The 18317-nt window shown below is 41.4% G+C and overlaps 1 protein-coding gene across 2 annotated transcripts; it reads right to left on the bottom strand.

Annotated features, from left to right (window-relative positions):
* Positions 1 to 325: 325 nt before the first annotated feature.
* PIWIL3 (piwi like RNA-mediated gene silencing 3) lies at positions 326 to 18227 on the bottom strand. 2 transcript variants are annotated; one of them, XM_016124210.2, is made up of 3 exons: positions 18022 to 18227; positions 1072 to 1190; positions 326 to 456 (listed from the first exon to the last, which is right to left on the bottom strand). In XM_016124210.2, exons 1-3 carry the CDS (start codon positions 18142 to 18144, stop codon positions 366 to 368), a joined length of 333 nt encoding a protein of 110 aa, XP_015979696.2. In that variant the 5' UTR covers positions 18145 to 18227; the 3' UTR covers positions 326 to 365. The 2 variants fall into 2 exon arrangements, 1 of the variants encoding a protein (XP_015979696.2); XR_004950929.1 differs by lacking the exons at positions 326 to 456; positions 1072 to 1190 and adding exons at positions 15166 to 16287; positions 16378 to 16509 and having other exon boundaries at positions 18022 to 18083.
* Between the last annotated feature and the right edge of the window lie 90 nt (positions 18228 to 18317).

Below are 18317 nucleotides of genomic sequence, written 5' to 3'. Positions count from 1 at the left end.
AACCCTTTTATTATCACCCACAGGCTTGAAATTATATATATTTATACATGTGAAACTATAACACATGATATATATATAATATATACATGTATCAATAAGATATATATACATATAGATATGATTTCTATGATTAAAAATATTTTCAGAGAAAATTACCCAAGTTTTGGATTATTTAGGTTTCCTTTAGGTTTCCTGTGAGGTTTACACAACTGAATATCTTACGGTTTAGTCTTCTCATGCCAAAATTTTTAGAGTGAATCTTTCACTTTATTTTAAATTTACATCAAACTACAACTTAATTGCTCATAGCCAGTGGGTACCATTTAAAAGAGCATGACTATCTGCAGAACATGAAACTTTCTACTTTATACAAACTTATGTTGATGAATCTCTTCAGTCTCCTCCTTGTTGTAATAGTTGTGACCAACTTGTCTCAACTTCACGATCTTCAAAATTCTAGAAATTGAAAGAACAGGTTTTGTTGAAACTGCAGTGAATGTTAGTAAGCACTTGTTAGCACACATTAAGGGGAAAAAAATCTGTCAGTGACTTCGTTAATACTAATAATCAACATGAAGTTCCTGATACGACAAGGAAATTACATGATAAGGTGGATATTAAATGTTTATTTAACCTTGTTTTTTTTTAAATATAAAGCACAATATCATGAAAAGGCCATCAGAAATGTCTCTCATTCCCAGCAATAAACCAAAACATCTTTTGCAGACTAAAATGTTAATTTGGATATTTATCACAGTGACTATAGAATAGAAAACAAGTGTATCTGCTCCAGAGAGAAATATACACGGATATGCATAGTTAATCTCTGTTACTTCCCCTTGACAGGTACCAGACACAGGAAGTGCAGGCGGGCAGAGAAAACATTGAGAAGCCACTGAACCTAAACATATCTAGGTGGGGTTCAAGTGTCATTTCATCTAAAAGATCCTTCACTCAATATGTGGGGACTGAAAAAACACAAAATGCTAGAAGCAAATGGCTATGTTCAACACCACTGACATTCACTAAAACACAAGGAGATCTTGAGGATACTGAATCTCATTAACATACTTTCTGAAGAGGATGTTGTAATAGCGTAGGTGATCCGGCGAGGTGGGCGTGAGTTCGCTGGAGAACTCGATGGTAACCTTCACGAGGTGATCTTTGAAATGGCTGACCAATTCTGTTTTCTGAAATAAAGAAAAACAAAAAGGATCAGAGGTTCCTCCAAGGACACTAATCTCTATCGCATCTCAAGTCAATACGTCACTTGGCTCTGCAGCACACCACCATGGCAGGAGCAATCTTTCTCCAAGAGACTCATGCAGATTTAAAAAAAAAAAAGTAATTTACAAGACAAAAGTGAAGAGTTAGAACTAAATATTTAAATAAAAGCATTTTTTTATTATCTATGAAACTTCATTATCAGCACTTTTGAGACACAATCATGCCATAAAAAAAAGGTGAAAATGCATATGTTACCCTTATATTAAATTCAGTTGAAGCACTGAAATAAAAAGACATTAGAGACTATCCATGATAATCAAACATGGCATGTGAGTTTTGTTCCAGGTCCTACAGGCAAGAGATCATCAGGATAGCTCCATAAACTGGTATACAGAAATAGTAAGAGTTTTGGCAAAATAACAAAATGAAAGCATAAGAGAAAGAACAATGTCAGGAGGAATATCAAATAACATTACTTAACTGATTTAGGTAGTGGATGAGGTAATAATAGAGAGTTTCCATCAAATGTATGACACTTTCCGAATAAGGCTTCATGTTGAAAAAGTAAACTTTCACAGACATCTCCATTTTCTATGTCTGGCAAAAAGTCGATGTTGTACTTACTTATATGCGATCCACTGGGGACAAGACGTCACTCAGAAATGGTTTGAAAGTAGCCTGACCTCTTTACCTTATGAGCCTGAAAACTTGAGCCACATGTCAAAAATGAAACAAAGGGGCTGATTGGACCCCAAACAATTTGTACACCACAATATTGACAGCCAAGAGATTAACAACAAATAACAAATATTTATTTGTACCTGCCATCCAGAATGCCTAACATCAATTTAGGTGAAAACTTATGCAAGCATACATTTACGAAAGTTAAAATAGAAGATGAAAATATTTAATAAAAAGAGGTCAAAACAAAAACAAAACCTCTGCAGCACAAGGCTTCCTAATGGGAAGAGGGGAGTCACAGTATATAACAGTTTTTAGATTTTTTTCTAAATCTCAGCACAACTGAAGAACTGGGTCATTCTATCTTAGCAGCTGTAAAAGGAAAAGAAAAATGAAGAGTACATCCAGGATTCTAAAATGTGTCTTCATTTAAGCAAATATGAAAGTTATTACAAAAAGGTGAGAGGGTACCTCCACTTAGAATGATGGTAGGAAGCTTTATAGACTCTTACACACAAACGTGAATCATAGAAAAAGTTTAAAATGAACAACTCCATAAAATTGGAGTAGATTAAAGATTTAAATGTAGAACCCAAAACCATAAAATTTCTAGAAGAAAACATAGGCAGTAAACTCTCTGATATTTCTACTAGTAATTTTTTCCTTGGACAAGGGAAACAAAAGAAAAAACAAACAAATATGACTACATCAAACTAAAAGTTTTTGCACAGCAAAGGAAACCATCCACAAAATGAAAAAAAAAAAAAACAATAAAAATGGGCAGAAGACTTGAACAGATATTTCTCCAAAGGACATACAGATGGCCAACAGACATATGAAAAGATGCTCAAAGTCACTAATCAGAGAAATGCAAATTAAAACCACAATGAGATATCACTTCACACCTGTTATATAATCTGTCACCAATAAATCAAAAAACAAGTGTAAGTGAGGATGTGGAGAAAGGGAACCCCTCATACACTGTTGGTGGGATTGCAAATTGGTACGTTCATTATGGAAAATAGTTTGGAGTTTCCACAAAAAAAATAAAATAAAATAAAAATAGAACTACATTTTGATCTAGCTATTGCATTTCTGGGCATGCATTCAAAGAAAACCAAACACTAGTTTGTAAAGATCTACGTACCCCTACATTTCACAACAGCATTATTCACAATAGCCAAGGTGGAAACAACCTAAGTGCCCATCAATAGATGGTTGGATAAAGAAGTTATGGTTCATAAACAATAGAATATTACTCAGCAACTAAAAAAATGAAATCATACCATTTGTAACGACATGGATGGACCTAGAGGGTATTACAATGAGTGAAATAAATACCACATGCTTTCACTTATATGAGGACTCTAAAGAGCAAAAGAAACGAACAAACTGAATGAAAACAGATTCACAGATACAGAGAACAAATTGATGATTGCCAGAGGGGAAGGAGATTGGGGTGCTGGGTGAAAAAGGTGAAGGGATGAAGAAGTCCAAATTAGTAGCTACAAAACAGTCATGGGGATTTAGAGTACAGCATAGGGAATATAGTCAATATTATTGTAATGGCTATATGTAGTGCCAGGTGGGCGTTAGAGTAATCAGGGGGATCACTTCATAAATCAAATGTCTAACCATCATACTGTATGCCTAAAACTAAAATAACATAAAAAAGGAAAAACATGGCCAGCATACCTGCCTTGGACCCTCTAAAATGTTTCGAGTACTGCCGAGTATTCACAACAAGGTCTCGCGAAACTCCACCGCACCGTGCCCTCTGCCCTTTTAGTGTTGCTGCCTGTAATTTGGCCGGGAGCTGAAGTTCCCCTATGTATAAATAAATGTGAAAGCCGTGAATTTATAAAATAAAAAGGGAAATGTAACCAGAAAGGATAATTTTAAACCCCAGCGATAAGGTAAACCAGTCAAGGTTGTTTGAGGTAGAAAAAGATGTCAGAAGGATTTAGACTACATTATTTTAGTAATGGGTCACCAGAAAAGAGGAGTGTTACCCAGAAGCCTTTCTCAACACATCTCCTGTCCATATTAGTGGTTGCCTTAGCTCCTCATTTATCTCTGCTCTGTTGTTTATCTGGTTTCTTCAGGTATCTCTCCAGAGCACAAGATTCTTCAAAGCAGAAACCTTATCCGGTTTCTACTTCTTTATAGGCTTATCACTTGGCACCACACTCCCTCTAGTGGGCATTGTAAAATGCTAACTGAATGGACAATTCCTTGAAACTGGCTTTTGATACAGAACCACCGATCTATTTTTTTTTTATTAGCACCGACCTGGAAAAGCTCTCAGACTACATTTTTTACATTCTAAGATTCATACAGATTTAAATATTCTACAACGTCAATAAATGAATGACAGTGCAATTTTGTATGGAACTACAAAGGACCCCAAAGAGGCAAAAAAAAAAAAAAAAATCTTGAGAAAGAACAAAGCTGAAGACCTCACACTTATTTCAAAATATGCTACAAAATGTTAGTAATTAAAATAGTATGATACTAGCTCAAAGCCACACCAGTGGCCTAGAATATAGAGTCCAGAAATAAATGCATATAGTCAACTAATCTTCAAAAAGGGTGCCAAGAATACAGAATGGAGAATGGATGTCTCTTCAATAAATGGTGTTGGGAATACAGAATGTCCACATGCAAAAGAACCAGATTGGACCCCTATCTCACACCAAATTCAAACATCAACTCAAAATGGACTTAAATGTAAGATCCCAAACTGTAAAACTCCTAGAAATAAGCAGGGGAAAAGCTTTATGACAATAGTCTTAGCCATCATTTCATGGATACAATACCAAAAATACAGCCAACGAAATCAAAAATAGACAAGTGGGACATCATGAAGTAAAATCTTCTGTGTAGCAAGGGAAACAGTGACAGGCAACTTATAGAAGAAAATATATTCAAACCATGTATCTGACAAAGGGTTAATTTCCTAAATATATAAGGAAATTACACAACTCAACAGCAAAATAACAACAACAAAAACAATTAACCCAATTTAAAAAAGGAAAAGGACCTGAAGAGACATTTCTTCAACAAAGCTATACAAATGGCCAACAGGTATATGAAAAGGTGCTTAAGGCCACGAATCATCAGGCAAATGCAAATTAAAACCACTGTGAGATATCACTTCACGTCTGTAAGGATGGCCATTAATTTTTAAAAAGGCAAATGTCTATGAAGATGTGGAGAAATTTGAACCCTTATATACACTGATAGGATTGCAAAATGGTGCAGCTGAAATGGAAAACAGTAGGGAGATTCCTCAAAATATTAAAACCAGAACTACCATACGATTCAGCAATCCCACCTCTAGGTATCTGTCCAAATGAATTGAAATCATGCTATCAAAGAGGTATCAGCTCTTCCACATTCATTGCAACCTTATTACAAATAGCCAAGCTATCAAAACAACCTAAATGACCATCAACAGATGAATGGAGAAAGTTAATGTGGTCTATCCATATGATGGAATGTTACTCATTCAGTCTTTTTAAAAAGAAGGAAATCCTGCAATATATGACAACATGAACGAACCTCAATGGCATTATGCTCAGGGAAATAAGCCAGTCGCAGGAGGACATATACTGTATAATTCCACTTATTTAAAGTATGCAAAATCATCAAGTTCATAGAAGGTGAGGGATGGGGAAACGGGGATTTGCTAATGGCCAAGGAAATAATTTCCTGGAATTTCCTAGTTTACTTAGAGTTATTGTATATAATCGAATTGTCTAAACTTGAAAAGCAACTACATTGAATTGGCTAATGAATACTGATCTGTTCTTTTTCCGTAAGACTTAAAATGTAGGAGAATAAAACATCAGTAGGCAGATAATTCATTGCAGGAAAGGGAGTAGTTGCAAGCTGTGCATTCTTCCCATCCTGCCAAACCTCCTGGAAACAGCAAAGTTTTTTGTCTAGAAGCTTATTGCGTATTAAGCATCCCCTGCCCTTTACCATATCCTTCTCTTTTTTTTACCTGGAGACTGAGATGCTCCTTCTGCTCCTCTTGGCTGGCCAGGCTTAGCCACTTGGGTTTCCTCTTGCAGTGGCTGGAGTCTAGGTTGGATTTGACCAGGTTTCTGGGTCTGCACGTTTTTGGGAGATAAACCTAAAGGGTAATGTTATCTCTATGTTTGTTCCGCATCCAAAAATTATCATATGCTTGCCATGCATTAGGCGCTATCAGGGCATAAAGCAAAGGACCTTCCCTTGAAAAGCTCATGTTTAGGTGACAAAATAAATATAACAAGTAATGTATATAGCAATAGTATGGTAATGACCAGGAGGATGGAGAAAAAATAGCCAAGTAAGGAAAATTGGGACAAAGCCTAAAGGAAGTGAGTTAACAAGGTTACACAAGCCATAGGTGGAGGCAAGAGAGATCCAAGTTCCTCAGGCAGAAATGTCCAATGAATAACAAGGAGGCCAGCACGGCTGAAGCAAGGTGAACAAAGCAGAGAGGAGCAGGTGAGGAAGCCAGAGAGATAGCAGGAGGGAGGCCACCTGAAGAGAGGTGCCTCTGACTCTGAGGAAATAGGAACCCTACAGAGTGGTGAGCAGAGGAACTACACGAACCTAGTTCTCTGGTTCTATGTTGAGACCAGGGCAAAAGCAAGAAGACCAGTTAGGAGGCCACTGTAGCATCCAGCAGAGGATGCTGGTGGTTTGGACCAGAGGTAGTAACAGAAGTAGTAAGAAATGGTCGGATACTGAATATTCTTTTGAAAGTAAAGACAAGTGTTTCCTGGTTGTTTCCATGAAGGGTTTTGAGATAAAGAGAGGAGTCTAAGATGAATCTAAAGATTGTGGCCTGGGCAGCTGGAAGAATGGGACTTCTTCAAATTAATTATGACATGTCCAGTAGAGCAAATCAGGAGGATGAGACATCTATGGATGTCTAGGGGGTGTCAGGTAGTATAGGAGAGGGGTCTGGCCAGAGATACAAATATGGGGACTTGTCCACATAACAGGTAACATGGAAAGCCATGACACTGATAAGATGATCAAGGGAGTGAGTGCCTGTAGCAAAGAGAGGAGGTCCAAGGACTAGGTCTGGGGCACATCAACGAGGCAGGGAGGAGAACCAAGCAAAGACAAGCTAGCAGTGGTGGCTTGTGAGCAGGAGAAAGATGAAGCATGGGTGGTGATCTGAAAACCACACGGAGGGAGTTTTTAAAGGAGAAAAGAGGGCCCAACCATTCCAAGTACAAGTGATGGAGCGAGTAGGAGAAGGCTCAAGAACCGACTGTGCATCTGACCGAGAGGAGGACACTAGAGATGCCATTTTCGTGGAGCGATGGTGGAGGGCCTGATTGAAGTGAAGAGAGGGAAAAGAGAACTGAAATTCAGGGTCGAGACAAGGTTTCTGCAATTGGAAGTAGAAAGTAAGGAAGTAATTGTGAGGGGAGTGGGCTCTGGGAGAGGTTTCCTGTTGAATGAGAGAAAAGTCAGCTGGTTAATTGCAGATGGAAATGACCAGGGAGAGTAAAAATCTGCTGACTCGGGAGATCAAGGCAAGAAGTGCAGGAGAGATGCCCGGAGATAGAATTGGTGAAGGAGCTCAGGATGTAGGTGGAGATATATTCTCTAGATAGAAGCAGAGGGTTTCAGGAGAAGGCCTGAGGCCAAGCGGGGGACAAATGGTGGCGGAAGATGTTGAAGTTCTGCTCTGATGTTTTGTTCGTCTCAGTGAGTGCTCGCTTTGGCAGCACATGTACTGAAACTGTTCATCTCAGCGACATAGGAGTTGATGTTAAAGGCTGAGAATTAGGACAGAGGAGGAAGGTTGAGGCTTGAGTGAAGCAAAGAGGGAGAGGGGAGCGACAATCACAGAAGGGAATCAATGGACTTGAATGATGTCACATGAGGGCTAGGCCAGCCCCAGGACCCACTGGAGGTCAGATAAGCAAGACCCCTCGGCACAGCTGGATTCTGCTGCATGAAAGCCCCAAGTGGATACGGGATAAGAGAAGACAGACGTGCGCACAGACAGCAGGGATGGCAAGTTTAAACCATACTGGAAACTCTGTCCAACTCAGGCTGTTCAAGTACTTTAACAAAGTTGCCTATTTTGAAGCCGAAGTCCTAAAGAGAAATCACTGACTGAGGCCAAAAAATTTAGAAGCCTTTCCATCTAGTTGGGTTAAAAAAAAAAGTCTGTTTGCATACATGAAATCGAACGTGGGAGGAAAGCAGCAAAGTGGCTACCCAAGCAGATAATGCCTACCCATGCCAGCATCTGTAGAATCTGACTTTTCTCGTGAAATTTATTAGTTCTCTATCATCAGGAGAGAACTCTTTACCTGAGCTATATTGGCTCAACAACCAATTCTCTTTCTTTTCAGAGGAGGCAGTATCTTTTACATAAAGGAAACATGAATATTGAAATGCTCACTGCTGCAATGGCTCCAGGGGTAGCAGGTCTGGGGGCGGGGGGTGTCCCACAATGTGCTCTGCCCCGGGCCCGAGTCCTGGCCCCGCCGCTCACTGCTGTCCTGAGGGGAAGAGGCCCTTAACAGACACAGTTATATTAGACATCTTGATGTATTTGCCTGGTCAGCTTTTTAAAACTATGACTTCACTTAAAGCATCAGGGCCTAACTTATACACGTTTTCCAATCGCACCCACAAGATTGCTGCTAAGTCGTCCTGTATTAAAAGGGGATCTGGTAAAATCTTCATAAAAATTTAAGAAAATTGTTGATTTTGATTCCTATCCCCACAAAGACACACAGGACCCTATGGGTCACAGGGCTTGCTTGTATGAGCCAGGTGTACTGGGTTCTTCTTACCTACTAGGCATCCCCACAGCACAGTCACCTGGACTCCACCCCACAACACACACACCTAAGTTCTTGCAAGCTGAACGGGTCCTTCACCCACCTATGTCCAGTCTTGGTTGTCCCACTCTGCCTGCACAGCTCACCTACTTTCCTTCCACCTCGGGAATTAGGTTGATCTGTGCGCGACGCCCCCTCGCTCTGTGGCCCTGAGTCCCTCTCTCTCCGGCCCCACAGCGTCTTTGTGGTGCTAGAGGTGAAAAGCTTTTTTCCTAGAGGGTTAGTTAGCCTTTCTTGGGACACATCCCTGCATTCAAGAGCAGTCACCAAGTAGGGGCAGAGGGCGGTGGAGGTAAAACTAGGTTGGCTGCCTTGCAGGATACTCCGCACGCTCAGAAGAGCAGGTGCTAGGCCCATGCCCACCCCAATTTCAACCCTACTGGCCCAGACTCTTCCGGTGACCTTGAGCTTCACCTGGCAGGGATTCAGATCCTCCAGGTCCTAGTAAGATGTGAACAGGGGCACTCTGCCTGCTCTCTCCACCCCTACCTTATCTCCCCCATCAGCCATCCCTGGATTAACCTGGCATGTGACCTTACCAAATGATGTGTGCTTGGAACTCTAGCAACTTATGCCCTTGCCACTTAATACTTTAACCAAATCCCCACTATTGCTAATAATTGTAGCTGCTGTGACTGTTCTTAAATTCAAACTGAGGCTTATCTGTAATGGTCTCCTAGGCAGATCCCTGCAAGTGGAGTCTCAGTGATTTGTAAGCTTTTAAGTAGTTTGAGTCATTTTTTAAAAAATGATATTCAATGTATCAGTCTTTTTGTTGATTGCTTCCAGGTTTCTATCATTCTTTTGGCCTTGCCACTCAAATTTTTTTTACTCACTGTCGGTACCAAGCTGATGAAGAAAGAAAGGTTTTGGTGGTGAGATGCCCAGTTGGAAGAATGCACAAGAGGCAGACATGAGGATAAAATGGTAGTCACCGACTTTATTGTGGAGAGCACAGTTCTATTGTGGGGGAGCACACTTCTGCTTCTGCTCTTCTGCTCCCCTTTCTTGTGCTCCCCTTCTGCTTTCCAGGGGACTGTATGCCTCCTCATATGTCAAAGTACAATAGTAGCATTCAGCCACACATGCGTGATACAATAAGCTGAATTATGTTTACATATTTTAGGCACAGGCGCCCTACTACACTAATGTAACATTCTAAATCTGGAGTCCTATTCCTAGCCACGAGCCTGGATCACAACCAGACCTGGGACCAGCCAGGCTTGGGACCCATAATCACCAATTTGTTCTTTTAATGTTTTTATTGCTTTGTTTCGCATTTAAATCTTTGATGCTCACACTCAATACCCATTTTAATTAAGGGCGAAATAGTTATCTGGCACTTAAAAAAATAACCCTAACCTTACCCACTGCTGTGAAATTCCACTATTTTCTTATAGAAACCTGCATGCGCTCTCAGCTCCAATTCTAAACTCAATTCTGCACTGTCCATGGTGCACCAGTAATGCAATGTTTTGTTGTTTGCTGTACCTTGAAAATGTTCTAAGGATGTGAAGAAACTGGAACCCATTTGTGACTGTTGGTAGGAATGTGAAATGATGGAGCTGTTGTGGAAAACAGTACGGAGGTTCCTCAAGAAATTAAAAATAGAATTACCACACGTCTAGCAGTCTCACTTTTATTTCTATAATTAAAATACATTAATATATATATCTGAAAGAATTGAAGCCAATATCTCATTGCAGCATTTTTCACAATAGCCAAGAGGCAGAAGCAACCTAAATGTCCATCAACATGTGAATGAATAAAAATAAAACATGATATATATATATATATACACACACACACACACACATACACACACACACACACACACACTGTGGCCATCCTAATGGTTATGCGGTGATATTTCATTGTGGTTTTGATTTGTATTTCTCCTAATTATTAGAGTTGTTGACCATGTTTTTATATGCTTATTGGCCATTTGGTTTTTTTGTTTTTGTTTTTATTGTTTTTGTTTGTTTGTTTGTTTGCTTGCTTTTTGCTCTACAAGCAGAGCTGGGCGGTAGGGCTGGGACAGAGGTTTTAAAAACCAGTAGTTCTCAGGACTCAGGGCCCATGACATCCTGAACTTTTTTCCTATCAATTTTCCCCCATATCTTTCCAACAATTAAGTGACTCAGAGTGGGTGCCTTTTCTGCCCCAAAAGCCTTGACTAAGATCTGCTTCAGGAGCTTGATAAAACAGTTCTATCATTTCCTCTGTGAATTAATAATCCTATATCCTTATATGGCATTTACACCAAGAGTCTTTATAAACGCATTGTCATTTGATTCTTACCCTCACAGCTGCACTGGAAGATAGACAATTAAAGTTAACACCTCCCCCATTTTATGAATGAGACACATGAGACTTGGGAATAAAGAATGACGTTCAGAGGACAATGGCTATAGAACCAGACCCAGGACAACCCTAGCAGGAACATCCTAGAACTCTCAGAGATTGTCTGGAAGAAACACTTTTCTGCCCCATCTTTTCTAGGTGATACCCACAGGCACAAGCCCTGAGCTCTACGCTCCCCATTCCTCTTGCCTTCTCTAATCTCTTTAATAACAATGTTCATACCAACTAACTTCAGCCCCCTGGTTATATCTGATGGAGCAGATATGGTCACCTGACCCAGGATAGAATCAATTTAACAGCTGGGATAAGCCGATTAGATTCTGAAGTCTAGTAACTAAAGACGATTACTTCTTGAGCATTTTTTGTGTACCAGGAATAGTACTTGGTATTCATTTCATTCTCACAATAAGCTTAATTAGATTGCTAATATTTACCCATTTTATAGATGAGGAAACTGAAGTTCTGGAAGGTTAAGGGTCATCATCAAGGTTACACAGCTTGTAAGTAGCTGAGCTGAAATTCAATCTTTTATGTCTGACTAGAGACTGTGGTCTGAACCCCCATATGGTGCTGCCTCCCCTAGTGGATGCCACTTCTCCCTCAGCCACCCCAATAGTCAAGTCTTTACTGAATATGTAGTTCCCCAAGTGTATCATTCTGGTTGTCACTTCTGAAGCCTTCAGGTGTTATTCCTTCTGCCTTTTGTACCCTCCCTGGATCTGCTACTTCTTACCAGTCAGTCCTTGACTTTGTTACTCCATCTCGTTGACCTTGATTTCCTCATGTGTAGCATGGGAAACATACTGTTTATAACACTAACCTCTCAAGGTCAATGTGAGGATCAAGTCACGACTGTGAAAGCACTTTATAAACTTTGGCAATACTCGCCTCAACTACCTATAGATTCAGCGGAATCCCTATGAAATTCCCAAAAGCCATTTTTGCAGAAACGGAAAAGCTGATGCAAAAATTTAAATGGAATGTCAAGAGCCAGCAAATAGGCAAAACAATCTTTAAAAAAAAAATTGGAAGACTCACAATTCCCTGCAGTAATCAAAAATGAGGTATTAGAATAAGGATACCTGTATAGATCAACCCAATAAAATTGAGAACACATAATAAGCCCATACATCTATAACCAACTGGTTTTCAAGAGGCTTCCAAGGCCATTCTGTGAGGAAACAAAAGTCTCTTGAACAAATAGTACCGGGACAACTGGATATACACATGCACCCTTATTTCACACCATAAACAATAGTTAACTCAAAATGGATTGGAGACCTAAATCTAAGAGCTATGACCATAAAAATCTTAGAAGAAAACATAAGGGCAAATAGTCATAACCTAGATATGATACCAAAAGCACAATCAACAATAACAACAACATACATAAATTTGACTTCATAAATTTTTCAAACTTGTGTACACCATCTCGATAGACCACTATCAAAAAATAGAAAAGAAAACCTACAGAATGGGATAAAATATTTGCAAATCATATGTGTAATGAGTCTAGTATCCAGACTACATAAAGAATTTTATAACTCACCATCAAAAAGACAGTCCAACTTAAAAATGAGCAAAGGACTGGAATAGAACAGTTTTCAAAGAAGTTATATGAATGGCTTACAAGCATTAAAAGCTGTTGAACATGATTAGTCATCAAATCAAAATCACAAGGAGATGCCATTTCACACCCACTAGGATAGCTATAATTTAAAAAAAAAAAAGGAAAAGAAGTTTTGGCAAGGATATGGAAAAATTGAACTATATTGCTGGTAGACGTGCAAAATGGTGCAGTCGCTATGGCAAAGAATTGGAGGTTCCTCAAAATGTTAAACATAAAATTACTGTATGATCTGAGTCTTAGTTTAGGCTGCTATAACTAAGTACCCTACCCTGGATACTTATAAAAAATAGAAATTTATTTCTCACAGTTCTGGAGGCTGGGAAGTCCAAGACCAAGGCACACTTCCTGGTTCATGGATGACTGTCTTCTTGTTGTGTCCACACATGGAAGAAGGAGCAAGCAAACTCTCCAGAGTCTCCCTTTTAAGGCACTAATCCCATTCACGTGGGCTCTACCCTCATGATCTAAACACTTCCCAAATACCCCCACCTCCAAATACTATCACGTTGGGGATTAGGTATCAACATATAAATTGGGGAGGGGGGACATTCAGACTATGGCACCCAGTAATTCCACTTCTAGCTATATACTCAACTTAAATAAAAATATATGTTCGCAAAAGAACTTTTACACAAATGTACACAGCAGCACTATTCACAACAGCCAATCAGTTGAAGAGCGGATGAACAAAGTGGTATCTCTTTACAATGGACTATTATTCAGCCATAACAAGGAGTGAAGTACTGATACATGCTACAACATGGATGAATCTCAAAAGTATTATGGTATGTGAAGACAGCCAGACATGAAGGCTACACATGATGTTATTCCATTTACATGGAATGTCCAGAACGGGCAAACTCATAGAGACAGAGAGCAGATTAGTGGTTGCCGGAATCTGGGTTGTGGGAAGGTAGAATGGGGAATAACTGATTAAAGAGTACAGTTTCCTTTTGACGTGAGAAAATGTTCTGGAAGTAGAGAGTGGTGAAAATTTCACATATCATGAATGTACTAAATTACACTGAATTGCTCTTTTTAAAATGGTGAAGGTTACATGAATGTTACCACAATAGATTTTTTAAAAAGCTAGAATCTGGGATGAGGGTGTACAAAGGAAATCAAGACTCTTCGGGTTTCCTTTAGGGAGTCACAGACTGGAGGGGCATTAGCACTCACCGTGTTTCAGTCTCCACTCCGTCCTTCCTCTTCTTTGTCTAGACGTACTCATTCCTGCCCCAGGGCCTTTGCAGCTGCTCTTCCATGTGCCTGGAATGAGCTTCTCCCAACTCTTGGCCTGACTGCCACCCTCTCCATTCGTGTCTCAGCCATGCGGTCACCTCCTCAAACAGTCTTCCATGGCCTGACTGGCTCCTTCTCATCTCCTCGGGGTCCCCACCCCTTGGATGCTCACTATCACTCCAACCACTGTGCCTGCTTCATAGCATTGAACACAATCTAATATTTTATTGATTTTATCACTTACTTATTGTCTGTCTCCCCTAGCTCAAATGTTAACTCCATAAGAAAAATGTCACGACTTATTTATACCATATCCCTGATGCTGAGCACATGGTGTGCTCTCAAAAAAGACTCAAATGAATGAAACTTACCTGAGAAAAATCAGGAAAAAATCCAGCCTTATTTAAGAGAAACCAAGTAAAAGTAAGATTTGCAGTTATTATCTATCTACAGGAGAACGTGAGATTTATTTTTGCCTCAATTTTAGACTTGAAAATTAATTACGGTGAGGTCATCTTATCCATCAACCTGCTACCCATCAGCACCATCCATCAAATAGAACTGTCGGTCTTCTCTTAAAATTTCTTGGAGCCTCCCGCCTTCATGCCTCACTCCATGGCTTCACAACCTTGGGGGCCACAGGTCCGACATACTCTGACTCAGATGGCACCAGGGCGGCAGTTGAGAAGTGGCATTCACATTAACACACCATTTCTATTCTCTCCCTCATCTGCTCACACAGCATCTTCAATCATCTTGTAAAAGGCTCCATGCTCCAATACCCGAATGTCCCTGAAGAGGAGGCTTGTAAACTTACCTGTGGCTACAGTCACCATTCACTGTCTGCTGTGTTGACTTTTCTGGGGAAGCAAGGAATGTCATGGGCTCCATCTGGGGATGCAGGCAATGTTGGATGTCTGTAAGTCACTAGTAGGAGCCCCAGGAGAGCCAATGTTTATGAATTACGTGCCTGGACTGGCATGAGATCTCCGAGTGTTCCCAAAATTTTCATTTCTGCATGTTATGCAGAAGTAGGCTACCCTCACCTAGTGAACAGAGAATGATGAAATCTAACCAGTGAAATCTTCCCCTTTGGCAGACAGTCAATTGTCCAGCACTCCTTTCAGTAAAAAAGACCGTGGAACCCACTTCAGGCCAACACTTTATTGGAGGAAGTCATTGAGAGGGCGAGGGTGTGACCACCTATTGACCCTTAAGCTGGACATGAGCTCATGTAGTCAGGCTCTTACTTTATTCTATTCAGGTCATCAACTGATTAGATGAGGCCCATCCACATTAGGGAGGACAATCTGCTTTATCCAAATGTTAATCTCATCTAGAAACACTCTTACAGACACCCCTGTGGCCCGGTCAAGTTGACACACAAAATGAATCATCAGAGCAATGAGGGGCATCTGCTTCACAGGGCACACAAAACAATGTTACCTAGGATTTCTCTGTATAGGAAGTTGGTTAAGGGTGACTTGGTTTGAATCCAGGCTCCTTTATCTTCTAACTACGGGTCTTCGGTTAAGCTATTTTACTTCTCTTGGCCTTCATATGAGATATAAATAATGGGAGGCACCTACACGATGGGGTCGTTTGCTGAATTACATGAGAGAATATGTGGGAAATTCATAGCACAGTGCCAGAATTTAAGTGCTCAATAAATTATAGCCATCGTTATCATTGTTATTATATTATGAATTGATATAATATATCAACTGAGGTCATGCATTGTGCCAGTTATCAATGTATTGCTTCTCAACTTCAAACTCAGTCTTTAAGCCTTGCTTCTGCACAATAAGCCTCACTTTGTCAGCGTTTTTCTTTTATACTGAGTACGATGCTGAGCTATGTCAGTAGAGGGCGCTAAAGGGACATCGCAGGAGAAATTCTTTTCTCACTGGTTCTGGCGGCTCCGCTATTGGTTAGCGGCGCGGGTATGAGGAGTAATAGCCTAGGACAGATGATGGACCTCTCAGACCCTGGGGAAGGCCTTGAAACCTGGGAAAGTTTTCCTGCTCTGGCCTCAGGGAGAGTCCATATCTTTCCAAGGCAATCTAATGTGACGGTGCCCCTAGTGGCGAATGATCCAATTGCAGCAGAGGAAGCCAAGCTCCAGGTTCAGATACTGACGCAAGCCATTGTCCCATCCATGTCCATCTTCCTGTGGCTATTAAACCAACTATCATTGAGTCCTTTATCTCAAAAGAAAAGCTCCAGGTTTTCAAGGCAGGATCTGCACAGGTCAACTTCCCAGGCACAGTGCTTGCCAAAAAAAGGGAAGATGTGGGTTTTGAAAAATGGCTCCCTAGAGTGAGGCTTAGGCACCTGACTTTTTAAAAGAGCACCAGTTACCTTAGGGGTGTGGTCAGGATGGAGAACAACTGGATCAATCTCTTGTACCATGAGGTTAGAATTCTGCCTGCTGTTCATGTGAGCTTGGACAAAGTCCTCTTTAGGCTTGGCCTTCTCAATGACAAAAATATCCTGGGGGGTTGGGGGGGGTGAGTGGAGTCAGTAAGATCATGCAAGCAAAGCCCAAAGCCCTTAGCACGGTAGCTGGGTAGGTCCTCAATATTTGGTTATGCTATATGGTTTTTTGTTTCATTTCGTTTTGCTATCAAGCAACTATTTCACATTTTCTGGGCTCCTGGGGGACTCACCACACCCTCACTAGAGCTAGTAAGGTGGTAGGGTTATGACTGGAACTGCTGTCCCCCAGCAAGAGGCAGATGTGTCCCAGGCCAAGCCAACCGAATGCTCCCTCTCTGGAATGGGAATCTCAAACAGATAGAGCGCCTTTCACCTTGAGTGGTGGCGCCCTAACCACCTGTCATTGCCAGGTAGCTATTCCCAAGAATCTCTTTTTCTGGGTTTCTGGAGCTGCCTTGGTTTTATCCCATTTACCAGTTCTCCAGGTTCCCATGGAGTCTAGGAATGCCCTTTAGCCTTCCAGTGTATTCCTTTTGTCTGAATCGGCCAAAGTTGGCTTCCATAGCTTACGGCCAAAGACCCCTGACACTGACAAATGGAAAGAAGGAGCTTTGGGTCCACCGCTGCAGGGAGAGGGAACACTATGAGCTGTCTTCAGTCTTTCTGAAAGGAGGGGGGCTTTGGGGAACAGGGTGGCAAATACTTCAAGTAGACTTCCAGGCCTTACAGAACCTTGGCTGACCACTGTCCTCTTTGCTAATGTCATCTCAACACCACTGTCCTCTTTGCTCATTCCACTCCACCACTGGCCTCCTTGCTATTTGTCGCATTGGGTGGGCACATTCCCACCCCAGAGCCTTTACGCTTGTTGTTCCCTTTGTCTGGATTGCTCTTCATCCAGAAACCCCCACAGCCTACCCCCTTTCCTCTTTGCCCGGATGTCATCTTCTCAGTGGGGCCTCTCTCAACCACCCTACCTCAAAATATAAACCCCACCGATCTGGACCCACCCTGTCTGATCCCTTGCCTAGTTTATTTTTCTCCAGAATCTTCTGACTTTCTGTATCATTCGCTTATTTATTTTGTTATCTACCTCCTAAGCTCCACAGAGCAGGGGTTTTTGTCTGCCTGGCTCACTTCAGTATCCCCAGCATAGTAACATGGCACATAGTAGGTACTCAATAAATATTTCTTGACTCGAGTTTCATTTGGGGAGGATACAGTAAGGAATGTGGTGGAACATGCCCTCCTCTGTAGAGCGTATTGCCTCCTCAGCCCTGGAGGTCCTGGTTGATAGGTGCGTCCCACTGTGAGGACCCAACTCTCCCAATGAGCTGCATGTCTGAGGGAGGGAGCCCCTTAAGGCCTGGGCTCTCCTGGATGGAGAGCCAGTATGTCTTGTAAGACTCTCAGCGGTAATTACAATAACAACGATAACAATAATTAAAAATGCAGCGGCAGTAACCATTTATGGGTGCTGGCCTTTTTTTCTGGGTTTGTGGTAAGCGCTTTACACAATATCTCTTTTAAGCCTCATCTCATTCCCATCTGGTAACCATAGTATACCTGTTTCAAAGATGAGAAAACAGTGTGCCACCATCTCCGGCCACTTCCTCGAGTCTGGCATTTGGCAGACACTGAATAAATGATATGCTCTGCTTCTCTGCCCCACATAAGAGGGTGGGACATGGGACATTGGGCGGGATGGCGGGGGCCTCGGGAGGTGCGGACGCTGCAGGTGCAGGAGCAAGGCTGTGCGCTTGGCGCCTGGCGGCGAGAAACTCCAGGGAGGCACCTGCTCGGCCCAGCAGCGGCTTTCCGGAGGGGCGGGGCCGCATGCGCGGCGGCTCCTGACGTCACTC

This window comes from Rousettus aegyptiacus, unplaced genomic scaffold, assembly GCF_014176215.1.
Source record: "Rousettus aegyptiacus isolate mRouAeg1 unplaced genomic scaffold, mRouAeg1.p scaffold_m13_p_5, whole genome shotgun sequence".
Lineage (NCBI taxonomy): Eukaryota > Metazoa > Chordata > Mammalia > Chiroptera > Pteropodidae > Rousettus > Rousettus aegyptiacus.
The sequence above is the reverse complement of the archived record's forward strand: the minus strand, read 5'-3'. Positions and strand labels throughout refer to the sequence as shown.